At 47.5% G+C, this 21618-nt stretch overlaps 1 protein-coding gene across 1 annotated transcript; it reads right to left on the bottom strand.

The window, feature by feature from the left end:
* Positions 1-17721: 17721 nt before the first annotated feature.
* On the bottom strand, positions 17722-21416 carry LYZL4 (lysozyme like 4). The gene is made up of 4 exons (XM_066245964.1): positions 21278-21416; positions 21009-21158; positions 19503-19581; positions 17722-17791 (listed from the first exon to the last, which is right to left on the bottom strand). The coding sequence occupies exons 1-4, from the start codon at positions 21414-21416 to the stop codon at positions 17722-17724; spliced, it is 438 nt and encodes a 145-aa protein (XP_066102061.1).
* Between the last annotated feature and the right edge of the window lie 202 nt (positions 21417-21618).

Raw genomic sequence — 21618 nt, 5'->3', positions numbered from 1 at the left:
GTGAGATTGTCTAAGCCTCATGCGGCTTGTATCTTCCCTGATCAAGCCAGTCAGATCTTAGCCTTGGCCTTGCTTGATCAAAGTCCTAACCACTGGGCCACCAGGGAACCTTAGCCTTGTCTTATCTGGAATATGAGATCTTGGCAGCGAAGCTGTTTGGTAGGCATAGGAGTAGGATGCCCACAGGAAGCCCCTACTTCCCGCAGGCAGGACTTGAGGGGCATTCTTGCTGTGGAATTAGCAGGCATTGCATAGCTCCAGGACGGGGAGCATCCCCAGTGCCTTCGGGCGCGGGCGTCCCGTTCTGTCCTGGGTCTTGCCACGCACAGTGCTCAGGACAGGGTGAGCTTATTGTGCTACCTTCTCTGATTGAAAAAGGCACAATTTATTTATTCCAGGAGTAACATATGTTTATTGTGTAACAACTGGAAAATGCAAAAAGGTATAAAGATAACAAAGTCAACAACAGTCCCTGGTGAGGGTTAGTGGGAGCTAATACTTACTGAGTCCACACCAAGAGCCAGGCACATAGCATTTCATGAGCCCCATGAGGTAGGGAGTATTATTCCCATTTAACAGATGAGGAAACAGAGGCACAGAAAAGACACATTGTCCACACAATATCACTCACCAGCAAATGAGAGAGCCCACATTCCAGCCAGGCTGCCTGGGTTCCAGCACTTAATCACAAGGGACCTTCTGGTTTAGAGGGCTACATTTTCTCAAAGTATGTGCTGAGGAACCCCAGGGTGCTGCAATTAAGTCGCAGAGATGCCATGGTTGTTTTAAATATACAATGAAAAATATAGCAACATCTGTCTACACGCAGTACAAGCTACTACTATGAAGGTCTTTGGACCCAATCATGCAATAAACTGAATAGTTAGGTTTTCTTTTTGGAGAGTGAGGGGCCATGTGTAGGGGCTCCATGAAAGAATTTCTTGAGACACTAAAGGTTCCATGAACCAAGAAAGTTTGGGAGCTCCACCTTGTTGTAGAGCAGGTCCTCTGATACATCGATACATCAGTTCATTCAAGACTGTTTTGTTGAAACGTTGATGAGATGCCAAAGGAACTTAACTCTTGTTTAACCTGTTATCTTATGGTAAATTTAGTTTTGTTATATGTTTCACTTCAAGTCACACAACCAATCGACAGACGACAGACGATGCTAAATGAGGACTTAACTGTATCCTATAAAAGTACTGTATAAACAATTTCCTTTTTCATTTTATAAATATAGACTCATAAATTGCATGTCATTTTATAATCTGCTTTCTTTTCCTTCTACAGTCTTGAGAATACACTTACATGTAATAAAATGTTTTCTTTTTACTTAACTAATATCCCATTATTAGATAGATATTTTTTCAAATTTCTCCCTTTTTATAAATAATGCTGTATCAACATCTTTGTGGTTTTTTTTGTTTGTTTTTTAACAAGGAAGAGAGAGAGAGAGAAAAGGATAGACAGGAAGCAAGAGAGATGAAAAGCATCAATTCTTTGTTGCAGTACCTTAGTTGTTCATTGACTGCTTTCTCATATGTGCCCTGACCAGGGAGCTCACGCCAAGCCAGTGACCCCTTGCTCAAGCCAGTGACCTTGGCCTTCAAGCCAGTGACCTTTGGGCTCCAGCCAGCAACCATAGGGTCATGTCTATGAACCCACGTTCAATCCAGTGACCTTGCGCTCAAGCTGGTGAGCCCACACTCAAGCTGGTGATCTTGGGTTTTCGAACCTGGGTCCTCAGCGACGCTCTATCCACTGCGCCACCACTTGGTCAGGCTGTATCAACATCTTTGTAAATAAAGACACCGTATTGCTTGGCCGAGAGATGCATATATGTTTCAGACTTTCAAGATGTGGTCAGGTAGCTTTCCAGAAAGGTCTTCTCTAACCTTATTCCAACAACAGTGTATAAAAATAGCAGATCTATAGTATCGCCCATCTTTTATATTGTCATTTGAAAATACTCTTTAATAGAGTTAAAAAAAAATACTTCCTTATTTTTTGTTTTACTTTATTTCCTCCGTTCCTAAGGAGTTTGGAAATTTTTTCATTTGTTTATCGGCCATTGCGGTTCTTTTGTGAATGCCTATTCACATTCTGTGCTCGTTTTTCACTCGGAATGTTCTCCTAGTCCTTACTGATTTGCAAGAGCCTTTGTCCAATTTTAATGAAAAAGTTTAAATCCCCAAACCCAGCTGTCACAAATGCTGATGGCTGCAGTTCTCTGCAGATCTAATTATTTTAATAAGTTCCACTGGTGACTCACAGGCTAATGAAGGTATAGATCTGATTGATGTAGCTTAGAAAAGCGACATAATTAGAAGTTTCCTCTCCCAATCAAAAGAGCCAACAGAATTTTAGCAGTTGAACTTCCTACTTTCCCTTCTGTTTTGGAAAAAAAAAAGAAAGAATACATTTAAATATATCGCACTGGTCTTGGCAGCGTGGTGGGGAGGACATGAGAACCATGTCTGGCTGTTATATAACCCTCCAATTAATTTAGGGTCTTATTTCCTCTTTTAGGTTTCATATTTTTGTCTTTAAAAGGGGAAGCTTCAGATCTCTTTGGTTCATTTCCGCCTCTGCTGCCTCCAGAACCAGGAGGGAGGACGTCACCTAGCAACCAGGGCTCTACTTAAAGACACAGAAGCTTCAGCCTGGCCAAGAGAGAAGACACAGGAGGTGAAATGAAAACTTTCAGCTTCAAACGAGAGAGCTGTCACCTAGCCAAGCGGTGGTCCCAGAAGAACCCCGGTGTCCGGAGCCGTGATGCAGACTTGGACTGGAGCCTGGCTTCAGGTACGGCCTCTGAAGATTCACTCCTCACCCTGAAGAGCGATAAGAAGCTGAGTGCTTTCCGCTTAAGCCCAGAAAGGAGGTGCTAACTTGACTCTTCCCCCCGAGCCCTGAGTGATCTGAGACAGACAGCTGAATCTCTTGGAATCCCTGGTGCTCCCCAGATAGTCAGTATTGGGGGGCCACAAAGTTCAAGCCGTCCCTCAAAAACTGGGCATGAAGGTAGCTCCCCGGGGGGTTCAGCTTCATCGTTTGGGTCTGAGCAGGAATGTGCAAGACCACGCACTGTGAGGCTGACGGACAGTATTAACACCTCCAGGGTACTCTGCGTCCATCCTCAGGAGATGCGGGGGCAAGCTGGAGTCACTGAGCTCCTGAGGGGGCTGGGCGCTCGGGCTGGCTGCCTCCAGGGTTGAATCCAACCAGCACACTGCCCCTATTCAGGAGTTAGGGTATCTTTTCTTGAAACAGTCCGCAACCACACAAACACATGCACACCTTACTCGTGGATTCCCGCCCTCTCATTCTTCCTTCTCTTTCTCCCTGGGACTTGCTCTGGCCCGTGGACTAGTACTGAGCAGGACGGGAGAAGAGGCCCTAGAGGCTCATCTGAGGATTGGCTTGCTCTTCTGCCTTCTGTTATGAAAAGACGAGCCCCAGGTAGCCACTGGTCCAAGGAGAATTAAGGAGGCATGTATCGTAGGCCTGAACTAGTCTAGCCTGAAGTAGGGCCACTCCAGCCAACCCCCAGGCCCATGAACAAGAAAATATAAAAGGTTTGTTGTTGTGAGTCACCAAGACAAGGACTGTTTGTCAAGCATCTTTATTGCATGTGTGTGTATGTGTGTGAGTGTATGTGTGTGTACATATATTGATATATACACACACATATACGCTGCCTAATATACTCTTCATCACTCCCTACCACTACTTCCTCCTCGATGTCCTGGTTCTTGTATTTTCTGACGCCTGGATGGTCAGCCTCTCCTTTGACTCCGTGAGCTTTATCACAGCTTTCTAATAAATTCTTCTCCTTGCTTCAGTTAGTGGGAATTGCTTTCTGTGGTTTGTAACCCAGAACCCTGGTTGGGAGAGCTCGTCCACAGAGTCTCCTTGTCAGGACTGTGGGCTCCTCGGTCAGCAGGCAGAAGCTCTCTCATACGGGAGGAGTGGTTGTCCCCCACCCCCCTCCTTCTCATGCAGCCTCCGCTGCAGCCAGCCGAAACCCTCCGTGCCCTGGACGGTGTGGGGGGGGGGGGGGGGGCTGCGCACACATTTGCTTTGCCTGGAACGCCCTCTTCCCAGCTGCAGCTGCCGAGGTCCTAGGCGCCTTACAAGGCTCTGTTCAAACATCACCTCCTCTGTGAAGTCCTTCCTGATTCCCCAGGGAGTCCCTTCTCCACTCTGCAATACTGGATGCAGCTGTCCCTTGTCCAGATAGAGCTGACCTTCCTCTATAAGTTGCTTTAAGTCGGTTTATTCCCTACCAGATGGGGACACATTAAGGCCATCACTCAGGGGAAACAGAAAGAGCTCAAGTTCTCTTCCATCATACTCACTCCTGTTCAGCACTTTCCAGAAGCCTCTCCTGATACTCAGAGTCAAGGGCCCTCTATTACCTATTTCTGTGTCCACAGTGCCAAGCTCAAGGTCTAGAACAAAAGTATTCTCTGAAGAGTAGTTGGTTATATGAATGCGGGCATAAACAAATGTCCATCTTTTCTACAATCTTAGGTTAGAACAAGCATACAATAGAAATAGATATTTTAGCCAATTGATGTTTCCTTTGATCCTGAGATAAGACATGGCTATCATGTTATCTCCCCTGTTCAGGGATGAAGTTGGGTCACATCCACAGGAAGCACCTGCACTTAAGAGTCATTTGCTGGCCCTGGCCAGTTGGCTCAGCGGTAGAGTGTTGGCCTGGCGTGCGGGGGACCCGGGTTCGATTCCCGGCCAGGGCACATAGGAGAAGCACCCATTTGCTTCTCCACCCCCCCCCTCCTTCCTCTCTGTCTCTCTCTTCTCCTCCCGCAGCCAAGGCTCCTTGGCCTCTGCCCCAGGCGCTAGAGTGGCTCTGGTCGTGGCAGAGCGACACCCCGGAGGGGCAGAGCATCGCCCCCTGGTGGGCAGAGCATCGCCCCTGGTGGGCGTGCCGGGTGGATCCCAGTCGGGCGCATGCGGGAGTCTGTCTGACTGTCTCTCCCCGTTTCCAGCTTCAGAAAAATACAAAAAAAAAAAAAGTCATTTGCCCCTTCTTACTGTATTCAATGGACCACACCAGCCTGTGCTCATTGGGTCAGTACCACAGAACCAAAGTCCAGTGCGGGAAAGCAAGGAGCCAAATTCAGGCGGACGGTAAAGGGAAGGGTGAGAACTGGAAGCCAGGTCTCCAGATTATCAGTCCTCTATTTCCTACAAGGAGTAGCAGACCAGAGAGGGTCCAGGCTGGGTTTTTCCATTGGGTCTTCCTACACAACCTATTGATGGGCAGGGCATCACCATCCCTGTGCCAACCTCCACAGACATGAAGGCTGCTTCTCTGTGCCCAGGAGGATTCTTAAAATAATAGTGCTCCTTGCCTTTGCGGGCTGGAGCCAGCTGTCTCGGAATACTCAGTTCCTGAAAGACAATTGTCTGCTTTACTTATGGCAATGATTGGTGTCACAGCAACTGGCCGGTCATGCTCACTTCTACCCGGAGGGCCACGGCTTGGTCAGACAAGGGAGAGAGATCCAGGATGCAAGGAACAGGGAGAATGTCATGGGATGGAACAGGCAGTACTTTCGGAGCCAGGATGATCTGAGTTCAAATCTTGGCTCTGCCACTTGCTGGCCCTGTGGTTTCTGTTTTCTCATTTGTACAGAGGCAGTAATAACTGTGCCCACATCAGGAGCTGGTGTAGGATAAATAGTGTACCTGACACATAAAGGTGGTTAGTGAGCGGTATCTTACGCTACAGGGTAAGCAAGGTCTGTCTCAGGCCGGGCTCCCTCAGAAGCAGATCCCAAGTCAAGGAGTTGGTTTGCAAGGCGATCCTAGGAAACCCCACTATGAGTGTGGGGATGTGAATCAGAGAAGGGAGGGAAGCAATGCTGTAAGCAATCGGAACCTGACCCCATTAAGAGATTCGGTGGAACACATCTATCTCAGAGTTGTCCTTCCAGCAAAGAATGAGGAAGTTGGAGTAGTAATTGACCCTAACTCCCATCTGCTATTGGTTGAGAGCTACTGGGAGACAGGGCTTGTGAATGTGAACGTGACTATGAACTTGAACTTGACCTTGAATTTGACCATGAATTTGAACTTGACCATGACCATGAACTGGTCCCTTGATGGAAACATTAAAATAAGTATCACAGGCAGCTATGGAGTTTGGGGCTTAGAGAAGGTATGACAGAATTATTTGTGCAAATTTAAAGTGTCAATACACACAATGACATTTCTCCCATGAGGTTTATTTTTTCAAATGAATAAGAAGTAATAATGAAATTAATATCTTCTTTGCAAAAACATTCAGATAATATCTTCTTGTGTGACAGGCTCTGACTTGTTAAAAGCTCTTCTCTAAGCCACCTAATTGCCATCAAATAGCTCTCTTTGAATTATGTTTACTGGAAACCCAGGGCCTAGTTCCAAGGCCATGGGAAAGTCAGCTTCTTTAAGGTAATGTTAAAAATATATACCGTATAGAAGAAACAATTGCAAACCACATGACAGATTTTTAAAAATAAAGTCATCTATTTCTGTGAATGTATTTTATTTTATTTCCCTTTTAGTTAATAGGTTTATTGTCTCTAATTTAAAAAAAAAAGAGAAAAAGAAATAGGGAAATAACAAGAAATGAAAGAAAGAATGTTCAGGCTCTCTGGGTTGTCTGCCATTCTGGGTGGTGACGTTTTAATTATCAGAGCACAGGTGATTAAAAAAAAAAAACATTTCAGAGATCGGAGATGCTTTGAACACCAGCCAGAGTTTTACTATCCTTTTAAATTAAACTAAGTTCAATTAATTCATGAAGCCATGATATAAATTCAACCATCACCTGGCAAAGGTGAGAAGAAAGCCCCCAAATGACTGCCAATATCTTATCCGGAGCACTTTAGACTTCCTAATGCATCTACCTTTCCAGTTGAATTTAAGACTAGAAAAAGCTATTTGCCTTTATGTTTTGATGGCCACTGCTGGATAGTTTTAAATGTTTCCAAATAAAGTGAGGAGAAAAAAGTACAGGAAAGAAACGAATCAACCTGTGGGTCTGTGAATCTGTGCAGAGTGGCCCGTCGGCCAAATGAGCAACCCACCAAATCATTAGATGCTTGGAAATATTCTGTTTTCATCGACCAGCTTTCATCTTGTGACCATAATAGGATTTTACTGAATATTCAACTATTGTCTCCCCCAGGGTCCCAGCTGCTGCAGCTGCAGATGCGGATGGCGGGGAGGAGACGGAGGTACCACAGAGAGGCAGGCTGCTGGGGTGTATAAGGAGGAGACGTTCATGAGACCACGTTTTCTATTATGAAAACCCTTAAAAATGTGTTATCCTTGTGAATAAGGAAACAGGCGTGAAGAATGAGCTCATAAGAATCTTCCGCATTCAAGAACACATTACACTTCTTTCTTCCTCTCTCCCCCTCTCTCCCCCACTTAGGCTCCCCTGGTGGCAGCAAGACACGGAATGAGGACTCACTGAACATTCTACATGCTGCTAGAAAGACAAAATGAAAACTGGCAAACTAAAACTAAATACTTAAAATAAGTAGGTTGATCAAAGTGGTCATTCAGCCAATACAGAAATGTACTAGAACTTGCCTCGTAAGAGTGTGTTGGGAGGGTTAAATGAGCTAATGATTCTGAGGTCCCTAGACAGCATTCCATAAACAGCAACTATTGCTACGCTGCTCAGAATGACACCGTCGCCCTGCTTGTCACCCAAGCTACGACCTGGGTCAACTTTATAACTCCTCGCCCCCACCCTAAGTCCAGTCCAAACCAAGATTCTGCCGGCATAAAGGTGACTGAAAGAGACCCCAAGAGTCTGCAAAGGAAAGAATTAGTAGGACTCTGGAGAGTGAAGTCAGGAATCAGCTCGCCACCCACGGGACAGAGGCCCGAGGATAAGTCCCAGGCCTGCAGCGGAACCAGCCTCCGCTGGAGAACGGGCCCCCGGATGAATGCGGATGAACCAGGGAAGCCTGAAGGAGGTCTGAGGCTGCGCATGCGCGGGGCCTGCCCTCACCCGGCCCAGGAGGAGCGAGAGGCATTCAAAGTTCACGTTACAAAGTGATAGCCCTACATGCCAAGTCCATGTTCACCAAGCCACCGAGGGGAGAGATGCCTCTAGAAGGAGAATGTGCTCACCCTGCTGATGTGAACCTCCAGACGTCTTAAAACTGTCCAATTTTCCTTCTGGTTTGTTCTTGGGTCCCTACGTGGTTATGTTTATTGAAGCATCCACTGACTCTGGGACTTAAAAGATTGAATTTCTGAGCTTATGTGACTGAAAGCCACACCCAGAGGATTGACTCAGTCTCCAAGGTCAACATTCCCTGATGGGGTCTCTCTGTGTGGCCAGAACTCGGACTCTATTGAGACTGTGGGTCCCTCCCACCGGCCGCCTCAACTGCCTCAACCAGGCACCAGAAGGTTGGATACAGCCCTCCTGCAAATGAGAATTAGGTTTGAAGTTCCCTGAGAGGCACCAGCAAATTTGGTTCTTGATCAGGACTTACGGCCTTCCCTAATATTGTTGGAAAGGGAGGGGCAAAGTTCCTCCCCATATTAGCCTTAAAATCTAATTGAAAAAAATTCTGTTGCCTAGACAATGGCATATTAAATTGTTCAGCAAAAGCAAGAATTTATAAAAAAAAAAAAAAAGAATTGGCTCTAATCTAGAGAACCAGGGAATGTAATAAATCTCTCAGGATTTTCAGCTAAGCTTATAATAGATCATGTTCATAAATTGCATTAGCATGTAGATGTGATGGACAGAGGGCTGCAGGCTCCTGTGGCAATAGAACAATGCCCCAGGGCTGTCTGGTTGCTTGCGGTCAGGAGTGTGCCTCCAAGCACGTGTCCGAGAGAAGGAGGGGGGAAGGGAGACGGTGTCTGTATGTGTTAAGCGTACTGACGACCTTCTTGGTGCAGGCACAAGGCTGATAACCTTGACTGCATAATATTATCTCTTTGAAACCTCACCATGTGCCCATGGAAAGTTACTTGCTGTTTTATTTTTGTTTTTGTCTCCATTATATTAAGTTTCTTCTATAGTAAGTGGCAAATAAGAGAAGCCCATCCTGGCTAGGTTGAACAAAAACTAGTACTTACTGTGTCAATATTGCTGGGTCCCACAGAATAAAAGGAAGTCACTCCATGGCTGGAGAAGGGCAGGAGCCAAAGGCAGGTGTGTAAGACTCTGCAGCAGATTTGCTGACTGCCTCTCTGGTGTACTGACATGACCATGACTCAGCAACCCAAAGGTGCAAGGTCCTTCAGTTCAAGGACAGAGAATGTGATGGGTTCAGCCAAGACTGCACTTGTCTGGTTCTGTCAGGAATGGTCACGGGTTTGGAAACATGAAATGTAGACAAAACCTATGAGGGCTCATCTATGCAGAATTTGTGAGCTGTTCCTGCAGATACAAGAGATAAAAATAACTGCTTACTGTTGGAGCCCATTGAGGTCTGGATAGTTTGATATGTGGCATTATTACGGCAAGAGCTAACTGATACAGTGACCAATGTTGGTCCTTTCCTGTTCTTGACCCTCTTTTAAATGCCTACTCCAATATTTCAATCTATATTAAGTCCTCTAAAGAAAAGTTTTTTTAATGAATTAACCAAACCAAGAGATTATTTAAGAATTTCATTTAAAAATAATGAGGAAGGGTCCTGGTCAGATAACTTAGTTGGTTAAAGCATCATCCTGATACACCAAGGTTGCAGGTTCAATCCCTGGTCAGGACACATACAAGAATCAACCAATTAAACAAAAAATTGATATCTCTCCCTCTCTCTCCCTCTCCCTCCTTTCTTTCTCTCTCTAAGGATTAATAAACTAAAAAAAAAAAAATGCTTCTTAAGAATCAACCAATGAATGCATAAATAAATGGGACAATAAATTGATGTCGCTCTCTTTCCTTTCTCTCTCTCTTCCCCTCTCTCTTTCTTTCTCCCTCTTGTGCTCTTTAAGTCGACTTTAAAAATAATGAAGAAGGGAGGGACTGGGCCATGTTCTTCGTTAGCAGTGTAGAGTGATCAAAGCCAACTGGCTTCAAAATGATATATGATTCTGAACTTTGAAAGAAACCAAAATAAAATGCAAACCAACTTTGAAATGACAGTGCATCTGAAAAGAGCCAGAATTTATTGCTAAGAAAACAAATTGGAACTTTCTGGACGTAAACTCTAACTGAAATGACAAAAAGTGACCCCAAATCCCAAGTCTTTTAAAGGCCAAGTTTCATGGGAAAGCTTAAGCAATTGATTTACTGACTTCTTTGACAGGTCCCGTTTCACTGGGTGCAGAAATAAATCTACCCTTGCCCAAAGAAATAGTTGTATGGACTGTTATTAGCATTTGCTTTTCAAAACGCGCAGTGGGAGAAGCTTCCTGAAGGCTGAGTGCTGGCCACTGCCTTCTGTTAGAATCCAAATGGATTACCCTCTGATTTGCTCGTCTTATTCTAAAGCTCATCAAGCTAAAAAGCTGCAGCTTTCTGTGATGGGAAGAAAACACCTTCAGGATTATGCTGTTATCCTAACAAGCACTTGTAAACTTTAAAAAGTGTCAAATGTAGCAAAATAAAACTAGCCAATTGCATTCTAGAAGGAATAAAAAAACAGATCCAAGCTCATAGAACACATGTGGACCACCTACTGTGTGCCAGGAGGGGTGCCCAATGTTGCATGTGCACAGTCTTCTACCACTAGCAGCACACATTTTATAGGCTGCTTGTATGATGAGGCTGTGCCATGTCCCAGTGGCTGATACATTCCTCTCTTCTCTGCTCAAGAAAGTTTCAGAAAAATACTGAATGTACTAAATTAGCCCGCAGCAGACAATATAGAAACTGTGCGTGTACCTATGCGTGTGTGTGTGTGCGTGCAACCTTTATAGACAGCTCTCCTTTCCCACTCTACACAGCCATGTGCTTGTCCCTCACCACTCTAGCAGAAAGCCGTCTTTCTGTTACAGGGGCTTCCTGGACTGAGGACAGGGGGCATGGGTTAGCGCAGGGGTCCCCAAACTTTTTACACAGGGGGCCAGTTCACTGTCCCTCAGACCGTTGGAGGGCCGGACTATAAAAAAACTATGAACAAATCCCTATGCACACTGCACATATCTTATTTTAAAGTAAAAAAAACAAAACGGGAACAAATACAATATTTAAAATAAAAAACAAGTAAATTTAAATCAAGAAACTGATCAGTATTTCAATGGGAACTATGGGCCTGCTTTTGGCTAATGAGATGGTCAATGTGCTCCTTTCATTGACCACCAATGAAAGAGGTGCCCCTTCTGGAAGTGCAGCGGGGGCCGGATAAATGGCCTCAGGGGGCCGCATGTGGCCCGTGGGCCGTAGTTTGGGGACACCTGGGTTAGCGTAACAGGAAGTTTCAATAAGCACTTATAGCCTTGAAAACTGAGACCCAGCCTGCTCCTCAACCTTCTTCCCAAACGGTCTCTTAGAATGGGGCAGCCAGGCCTATATACTCCAGGTAGGAGGCCGCAGGAGACTTCTCTGCAGAATCTGACCAGACCAGAAGGGCAGACTTGAAGACCTGGCACCGACAATGCCCACAAGGAAGCTGCCCAGCCAAACCACCCCAGGGCCAAGCCCACCATCGCCAAGAACAAGTCGCCCATGGCCTTGGAGCTCTCGATCGGTGTCTTGTTGTCCCACTCTTAAATATAAACCAGCAGGCACGGATCAGTAGACATCTGAGAAAAGACGTTAAATAAAATAAATAACTAGAAAGAAAGAAAAACATTGCAGAGAGACTCTGCTACAAGACAAAACTAACAACAAAAATCTATCATGAGTAGAAAACACATATTGCACATTCAAAACAAGAACAGGGTGCTTTAAAAAAGAAAAAAAAAAGGAAACATTCAGAGAACGAATACAGCCCTTCAAAGTTAAAAATCATGCATATAGAAATGAAATCGCAGTGGAAGTTTTGGAAGAAGACTGTGAGGAAATTTCCCAGAAAGTAGAGGGAAAAATCAAAGAGAAAGAAAATGAAGAGAAAATATTGAATAAATGGACGACAAATACAAGAGGCATGGCACCCAAATAATGGGGACACTAGAACGAGAGAACAGAGAAATCGTAAAAGAAAAAAAAAGTATCTACAAAATACTCCAAGACAGGTCACATTACAAAGAACCAGAAGAAGAATGGCTTCAGACTAATCGTGAACGATATAATCAGTATTCTAAAGGGAGAGTAGTTCTTAGCTAGAATTCTACACTCAGAACAAACACACTGATAGACCCCAAATTGTAACTGGAGTGCCTTGGTTGGATGGGGGCCCTGCGGGGTCCATGTGTGTGGGGGGATAGAGGAGCCAGAGACAGTGCGCCGCCATGCTCCTGTGTAAGCCAACCCCGAGTTCACGCCAACCAAGAGGGAGAATAAAAACAACTTATTCGGAGAATTGACATGAATACCAAAAGCAGCAGCTTTGAAAGAGTTGAGCGTTTTTCCTCCGAGTAGGAAAAAGTAAAGGAGAGAAAGATGAGAGAGTGCTGATTTTCACCAGAAAACCTATTCTGCTCTTTATAGTATGAGCTTATATATCACTGGATATAAAAATTAATAATTAAAAGAAACAATGAAACTGCCTGAACGTAAATGTTTTTCAGTGCAATACGTACTTAACAAATTAGCCTAATTAAATCAGGCCTCTCTGAGGAGTTGTGCAGTCCCTTTTTGTCTTTTTTTCAGGTGAATAAATGCCGAGGAAGAGACGGGGTAAGGAGCGACACGCCTGCTGCTGCGTTCTCCCCGGGGTTTTGAAGCTGGGGCTGTGTGCAGGGTACCCGTGCCCACAGGGTTACACGTACAGGGTGGGCTTCACTACTGAGCACGTTCATAGAGACTCAGAGGGCGGAGGGAAGCACCAGAGGAGAGATAGAACTGGGACTGTTTTGTTGTTGTTTTTTCTGTGTTTTTCCAAAGTGAGAAACGGGAAGACAGAGAAACAGACTCCCACATGCGCCCGACGGGGATCCATCTGGCATGCCCACCAGGGGGCGATGCTCTGCCCATCTGGGCCACTACTCTGTTACAACCAGAGCCATTCTAGCGCCTGAGGCAGAGGCCATGGAGCCGTCCTCAGCGCCCAGGCCAACTTTGCTCCCATGGAGCCTTGGCTGCGGAAGGGGAAGAGAGATATAGAGAGAAAGGAGAGGCCCTGGCCGGTTGGCTCAGCGGTAGAGCGTCGGCCTAGCGTGCGGAGGACCCGGGTTCGATTCCCAGCCAGGGCACACAGGAGAGGTGCCCATTTGCCTCTCCACCCCTCCGCCGCGCTTTCCTCTCTGTCTCTCTCTTCCCCTCCCGCAGCCAAGGCTCCATTGGAGCAAAGATGGCCCGGGCGCTGGGGATGGCTCTGTGGCCTCTGCCTCAGGCGCTGGAGTGGCTCTGGTCGCAACATGGCGACGCCCAGGATGGGCAGAGCATCGCCCCCTGGTGGGCAGAGCTTCGCCCCTGGTGGGCGTGCCGGGTAGATCCCGGTGGGGCACATGCGGGAGTCTGTCTGACTGTCTCTCCCTGTTTCCAGCTTCAGAAAAATGAAAAAAAAAAAAAAAAAAAAAGAGAGAGAGAGGAGAGGGGGAAGGGTGGAGAAGCAGATGGGTGCTTCTCCTGTGTGCCCTGAACAGGAACTGAACCCAAGACATCCACACAACAGGCTGACACTCTACCGCTGAGCCAACCGGCCAGAACCTCTTTTTTTTTTTTTTTTGAGAAAGTGAGGCCATGAGAGGGATATTTTAAAACGGGAACTATTAGTATAAGTTTTTATGATGATGTAAGCAATCAAATAGGGAAGAACACAGAGATAGCATGCTATCACCTGTCTCTTATAAAGTCTGAGAGTAAGAGAGGGACCGGGACCCAGGCTCCATGTGGAGAGGTTGGCCGTGGCTGGGAGGGTCACCATCTCGCCCACGGCGGCAGACGGGAAGAGGAGTGTGTGGGGGTGAGGTGGGAAGATGTAATGATGGGAGCCTGCAGATGGTCTTCTCTGGTGGCTTCTATTTCCTCGGTGACATGAGAAGCAACATCATCCGTTCAGAGGGTGGATGAGGGAGGGTGGATGAGGGAGGAGGTGTTGGAGATTTGAAGAGAGAGGAGAAAGTGTGAAATAGATTAGAAATGTGAAGGCCCACTCGAGAATGGGTGTCAAGAATTTAAAGCAACACCAGTCAACATTGTGTTATTTCCACCCACCCTCCAAACATGTAGGGATAGATGGGTGTGCGTGCAGAGCGGATGGTATTGGGTTCGCCTTGGATTGAGTAGCCAGGTGAGCACATCCGAAAGAGGAAGGATGGGCGTGAGGGATGAGAATGCATGCATGACGTCGTGATGGCAGCTCCGGAACCTAAGTCAGAGTGGGAGGAGAGTGGGGACAGAGCAAGGATTAGTCCGTAGAGATCCCAGTGGAGTCAAAGGATTGTTGGGATAACAGAACTGTTACAGGGAATGCCATGGAAACACAGGAGGCGATGTTCAAAGAATGAGGTGCTTAGGACTGCGATTTTGAAGGTGGAGACTATTAGTAATGACAAGGTTAAAGGGTGGCCGTGAGCAAGGTAGCTGAAGCAAGGTGGACGACAAGATCTTTGCAGGCAATGGCCTCGAGGAACTGAGATGTCAGGGTGCTGCTGGTGGCCTGTCTACACAAAGACTGAGGCCACCAAGGATGATGATTCCTGTAGTGGTGGGGAAAAGTTAAGCCAGGACCAAAACCTTTGTAAATGAAGGTCAGAGACAGGACAATGGAGAAGCGCCGCTCGCTTCAAAGCAGCTACAGGAGTCTAGAGAGGAAGGAGGAGGCGTCAATGAGGGGCGGGGGTGCCTGGTGCACCCCTAGCCTCAGATGTATGTAGGATTTGAGATTCAACACAAAAACCAGCCACCGCTTTAGGGGAATTCTAGAAAGTAGTGTCCCGAAGGTAAGATACAGCCTTCTTACTCTATCTAGTAACTGACTTAGCGGAGCTACGCGGCAGGATGCCCGCGGCACCAGACATGGGGCCACGCCCACCCCGTCTGTAAACCGGCCTGGAGAGCGGGCCCCCGGCTGAGTGCTTGTAGTGCCCGTTATCAGCGGGTCTGAGAGCGCCACGCACGCCAGGAGGTGATGTTGGGAAACCCTCCAGACGCTTTTCCAATCAATACACTAACATTTGCTCTGTCCTCGAGCCTCACGCCCACGTTGACACAAGCGGCCATTAGAGGACCACGACGAGCCCCGGCAGAAGTAATGGGCTGGAAGGAGGCGGCAGCACGCTGGGTTGGCCTTTGAGGAGACGGAGCTCGCATCGATTGCAGGTTGGCGTGCATGTCTGGGTTAAGGTCAGGCACATGCTCGCTTTGGGGCCCATCTCAGAAACAGTGTGGGCTTCCCAGCTCAGTAAGAAAATTGCTGTCAGGGTCTCAACAGCTTCTCGTTGACCTGGGCAGCAAGCGCCACCACCAGCAGAACTTGACCGTCCAGCTCAGGGTGGGTGGTGGGGAACACAAATACACTTTTCTCTGGAGAGGGGGAAAGCCACACAAAAGCACCAGTTCGGCTGGCCAATCGTCACTGTCACTGAATTTGAGTGAAAGTTCCGCCCCCAGAATTCTAACTTATAGCTCTGTCTTTTCCTTTCTGAAAGTGACCAAAATGCAAAGTAAAAGAAGGGCCGACCTGCTTTTTTTTTAGGTCCTGCCTGCCTTTCAGGTGGCCGGGATTCACTCATGCCATTGACTTTTCGTCTAGATTGAAGAGAGTAACAGAGGGTTAAGTACATTATAGTTCGTTCACATAAAGTCCTTAAACACAGCGCTGGGATCCCCACCACATAGCTGGGACACAATAAGGCCACCATTTATTAAGTGAAAATAACACGCTACGAAACCGTGTGCATGGCAGTCATCCACGTTTGGAGAAAAAGGAGGTACACACACACCGACGTGGGGAGGGGTACACACTAAAAGACTGACCCCACCCATTCCTGCATCCAGGTTCTCTCTCCTGTGGCTGAATAACAATGAAGAAACCTTCCATTTCCAGGAAGGGGACAGAAGGGATCTTCAATTTCCCTCTTTATGACTGTCTGTACTCTCCAAGTTTTCTTCATCCCATATAGGTTGTTTGTGTAGTTTTACAAGTGTTAAAAAAAATGAAGAGCGTGGCAGCCACAGACAGGCGTACAACATACTTTGTCATGGTTTCTAGAACTCTGACCGGATAGAGGAAAGTTCATTAAACATGATGCCTTCACACAACGGGATATTAACGGGCGCTCAGGTTTCATTTTGAGAGGTGAAGGACTGTGTTCTCTAAACCCCATCACAGCCTGGGTTCCTGCAGGCGCCCTGGCTCCTGGCTCGCAGGTACTGCTGCTTCCGCTTGCCTGTCTCGGGCAGGTGTGCCCTGGAAGCCCAGGCCTGCTGCTCCCTCTTGTGCAAGATTCCGTGAGCCTCTGAGCCTCATAAATAAGCCCCTTTCTGCTTAAAATAGAAATACATGCAGGGAAACAATGTACTACCATGTTCTTTCCTTCTCAAAAGAGAGGTACAAGACATTGTGATGGCATTATGAGAACACTGTTTAAAAAAAAGAAAAAAAAAAAACGTATGCAGAAATAAAAAAACTAAAACGGAACGCTACCAAAGCATGACAGTGTGGTCTTTGGGTACTAGGATCACGGATGGATGCTCCTTTTTATGTTTCTGTATCTTTCACAACTTCTCTAATGAGAGTATGTGTTATGGACAACTTTTAGAAACTTAACTTTTTTTGTTTTTGTATTTTTTCTGAAGTGGGAAGCGGGGAGGCAGACAGACTCCCGCATGCGCCTGACTGAGATCCACCAGGCATGCCCACCAGGGGGCGATGCTCTGCCCATCTGGAGTGTTGCTCCGTTGCAACCAGAGCCATTCTAGTGTCTGAGGTGGATGCCATGGAACCATCCTCAGCACCCAGGCCAACTTTGCTCCAATGGAGCCCTGGCTGCAGGAGGGGAAAGAGAGAGACAGAGAGGAAGGAGAGGGGGAGGGGTGGAGAAGCAGATGGGCGCTTCTCCTGTGTGCCCTGGCCGGGAATCGAACCCAGGACTTCCACATGCTGGACTGACACTCTACTACTGAGCTAGCTGGCGAGGGCCAGAAACTTAAGTCTTTGTAAGAAAGAGTGCCCGTCACTGTGTTCTCTCCATAGAAGAGCAGAGAGGACTCTGTGCTCTCCTCCCATCCACCTGTGGGTCTCCGCGTGGACACGTGCTGGACAGGGGGCCTCTCCTCCACCCTTCTTCATTTCCCTCTTCTTCCATTGTCTCTTTTCTTCCTTTTCCTGTTTAATATTTCCAGAAAACAGCTTGTTTTCCAGACCCTTTCCTTCCCCTAAATCCTCCAAGATTAAGAAACAGTAAATCATAACAATGGTAAATGATGGTTATCATCGTAACGGTTACAATATCATCATCGTACAAATGGAGAGCTTGGGCCCAGGCTGAGTAACTGGCTGATTTATTCTGCATCCTGCATCTCTGAATGAGGCAGACTTTTGTCCTTTTCCATCTGGAGCTGTCGTCAAGTGGTAAAATAATCTACAGGACTGAGTGCAGGCAGCACACAGGGAAACCTGTTCATTCAGCAGATGCCACTGTGACTGTCGTGAGGGCCGCCCGTGGCTACAGCTCGCATCCGTCCAACCACCGTTCCAGAGTGTCGGAGTTCTGGCAGTTCAGGCTCCAGGAGGGCCTGCGGAGAGGAAACCCAGGGAGTCAGAGCTCAGAATCTCCAGGGGTCACAGCCCCCCACCAGCCCCTTCACACCCGGCCTGGCCCTGGGGGAATCTGAGCATGCCACTTGTGCTGTGAGCATGCTTCTGAGCGCTCCCGTGCATCCCGAGTATGGCTCGTACTGCCCCTACCAGATCCTAACGTGAATGCTGGTGCTCCCTACCTCCTCCTGCCCAGCACCCCAACGGACCCATCTCTCTGTAAACCCCACACTGCAAGGTGGGGAAGAAGAACTGTGAACGAAATTCTCCCCAGCCCTGCAAGGAAACTGGTGGTGACAGAGTGTCTACTGGCTAATGGAGACCCACCACAGAAGTGATAGCAGGCTGTCCTGACAATGGTAAAGAAGACACCTCACTCAGTGCTAAAATAGTGACCTTAACTGTGAGATTGGGAATGACACACGAATGCCGTTACTAACACTTCTAGTCAACATTCACTAGAGAGCCTAGCCAGTGCAAAAAGTGAAAAATAAATAAAAGTATTAAAGAGCTAAATGAGAAAAGTGAAACAATAACACTTTTAGAAAAAAAAAATTAAGAATATCCTCATGGCCTAGGAATAGGCAAAGATAACTTTAAAATAAACAAAAATAACCAAAAGGGAAAGTAATGATAAACTGGGGTGACAGCAAGACTAAGAACTCTGTTAATCAAGACTCCATTAAGAAGGTGAAAAGGTAAACCACAGAACGCAAGATGATATTTGCAATAATTGTGTCCAACAAAAAGCTTTTGTCCAGCATATATAAATAACTCCTAACAAATTAATAAGAAAAAGACAGATAACACAATAGGAAACACCCTAATGAGATAGCACAAAATGCAAAAGAAGATAAGACAAAATTGTATTCCACTTTTCAAATGGCAAAGATTTTGTAATTGGTGAGAGAGCAGTCAGTAGCATTTTACTAAATTATTGTTAGTGTAAATTGGTACAAGCTTGTTGGACAGTCATTTTACAACATGCCTCAAGGATCTTTGAAAGTATTTGAAACCCCATAAGGGAATTCATATGAAAGAAATAATCAGAGATATACACAGAGATTTATTTCAAGGATGCTCATGCCCTTCTACAAGATTTGAGGGAAAAAAACATGTTCAACTTAAGGCAGTTTGATAATTATTTTCTTCCTTCTGTGGCCTTGGGCTTGCAGAACTCAATGGTGTTGTTCTACTTAACTTGGTGAGTAGGATCTGCTAGTTTGGGATCACGGGTCTGCAGCTAAAATTAAACCAAGATTAAGATTCAATGGATAGGCCCTGGCTGGTTGGCTCAGCTGTAGAGCGTCGGCCTGGTGTGCGGGGGACCTGGGTTCGATTCCCGGCCAGGGCGCATGGGAGAGGCGCCCATTTGCTTCTCCACCCCCACCCCCTCCTTCCTCTCTGTCTCTCTCTTCCCCTCCCGCAGCCAAGGCTCCATTGGAGCAGGGATGGCCCGGGCGCTGGGGATGGCTCCTTGGCCTCTGCCCCAGGCGCTGGAGTGGCTCTGGTCTCAGCGGAGCGGCGCCCCGGAGGGGCAGAGCGTTGCCCCTGGTGGGCGTGCCAGGTGGATCCCGGTCGGGCGCATGCGGGAGTCTGTCTGACTGTCTCTCCCCGTTTCCAGCTTCAGAAAAATACAAAAAAAAAAAAAAGCAGATAAAAAAAAAAATTTAAAGATGCACCACTTACCACGATCCCATTCCTTTCTTTCCTTGTACAATTATCTTAGCACATTCAATTGTCTTATTTAGATTTGGATTCAATAAAGCTGTGGAGAAAATAAAGCAGAATAATACCATACCACCACCTGGCCGCTAGGTCAGAGTAAATCAGGGAAGGTACCAAGGGCTCATTACAGAGGGGCTTCCACGTGACTCCAAGAACAAATCTATCCCTAGATTTTTCTCAGCCGATGTTGGGAGGTAGCAGGATGTGGTCATAGTTTACTAAATCTATTGACTTATTCCTGTCGTTCCTATAATATTTTCATTAAAAGTGACCACATAATGAATCCCTTCCCTGGGAGCCTGCGGTGTAGAGGTGGGTACAGGTTACGGTTGATGATAATACAAAGAATCCCTGGAATGGTGGGAAACGCAACTTGGTGCGGGAGCATGGAGTGGGGGCACCTCATTTAGACTTGAAGAATCAGGGGAAAGGGTTATTGGGCCAACGGACATCTAAAGGAGTAAGGAAGGAAAAGGGGGGGGGGAGGAAATCACGGAAGGGACACTGTTCCAGGCAGAAGGAACAGCATAGGAGAGGCCCCCGAGGAACCAAAATGGCTACGCAATCATCCTTCCATTCCCTCCTTGCAATGTGGGAACCTTGACCTCCCACCTGGGACTACAGCAGTACCCTCCTTCCTGCCTGCACTATGCCTCTCTTCTTCTCTGATTTTGTTTGACTACTTTTCTTTAAAACATATGTCAGTGCCCCTTTGTTGCCTGTAAAATGGAACCCCAAATCCTTAGCTTAGTCCAACGTGGCCCCCCATGGCTTTCCACTTCTCCAGCCTCATCTCCCACTGCTGTCCTCCACGACCCCACCATTCAAGACATGGCAAGGGGCAGGGGGCAAGGACCTCCCTAATGGTGGGTGCTCCACCCCTGCCACCCACAGCTTGGGGATCTTATGTAGTTCCCCTGGCACTTAGTGGGCGCTCGGGAAACACTCATGGATGAGATGAGTTGACTTTGGGGAACCGCCTCTTCCTGACCACAGGAACTTGGAATCTCCTAAGCAGGGCAAGTTCCTATGGATTGACACACCTCTGTCTCCTCTTGGGGACCACTGCTGCCTGTCCAAGTGGCACCTCTGTTTCCTTGGAACAAGAGTGTGGTACCTGGCGTGGATAACATCAGGAGCCCTCTGCAGTCACCCTTCAGACTCAGTGGACTCGAATGCCTGCAGCCTCCTCCTTGCCTGCTCTCAACATTGGGACACCTTCTCCCCCCACCTGGATGTGAGTGTCCATCTCTGGGCCCCAGGCCACCCTTTCTCTCCATGTGCCCTGGCAATGCGGCACTGCCCCCACCCCAGGGCCCCACCCTGGATTTGGCTCAGCCCAGCCCCTGCCAAGCCTGCCTCTTTCCTGCTCCAAACTTGCAAACTCTGGCCGTTAGGAAGGCAGGCCTCTGAGCTCAGCGCGGTGGCCCCCAGTGCCCCAGTGTGGAATGGAGGGAGGGGACCTACCAGAACAGGACATGTGGCAGCGGTTCCTCCCATTGTCGCACCAGTCATTGTCGTGAATCTGAAAGAGGCCATAGCCCATGTAGGAACCCCGCACGTTCTCGTAGACAGCCTCGGGGTTGAACTTGCTCTCGAAATAAGCCAGGCACACCCCTACGATGGGACAGGAGGTGTGTGTGGGTGGCTCAGAGGAGGGCTGGCGTTGGGGATGCTTGGGCAAGGGGCGGAGGGAGAAGGGGTGAGAGGCAGGGGGCTGAAAGGGGTCTACTCACAGTTTTCAAGGCTGTAGCCCTCAAAGTCACTCAGGCCTCCTTCGTCGAGTCTCTTAGCCACCACGCAGCGTCCCAAGACATCAGCGCCCCTTGGGGCCACCAGGCAGCCAATGAGGGAGAGGACCACTAACGCCTTCATCCGCTCCCGCAGCTCTGGGCAACAGTGAGTGGGCGGAGTCACAGATCGCTTCTACCTAGGTCTCCAGGGACACTGGTTCCTCTGAAGGACAAGAAGAGCACTGTAGGAGTGGGGCGTGCAACTCAGTGTGCTCAGAAAAATGGAGTCCCGCCGGACTTTACTAGGACACTGCGCGCTGCTTCCCGGCCGGATCCTACGCCAC

This window comes from Saccopteryx bilineata, chromosome 10 (assembly GCF_036850765.1).
Source record: "Saccopteryx bilineata isolate mSacBil1 chromosome 10, mSacBil1_pri_phased_curated, whole genome shotgun sequence".
Lineage (NCBI taxonomy): Eukaryota > Metazoa > Chordata > Mammalia > Chiroptera > Emballonuridae > Saccopteryx > Saccopteryx bilineata.
Note: the sequence above shows the minus strand (reverse complement) of the source record. Positions and strands in the feature narration are given on the sequence as shown.

Coding starts and splice junctions, on each gene's coding strand:
- LYZL4 (XM_066245964.1), bottom strand. CDS start 21,416: ATGAAGGCGTTAGTGGTCCTCTCCCTCATTGGCTGCCTGGTGGCCCCA. Junction 19,582..21,008: donor CTGCCACATGTCCTGTTCTG/GTAGGTCCCCTC, acceptor TTTTCTCCACAG/CTTTATTGAATCCAAATCTA. Junction 17,792..19,502: donor AAGAAAGGAATGGGATCGTG/GTAAGTGGTGCA, acceptor TCCTCTCCGCAG/GCCCTCCTGGAGCCTGAACT.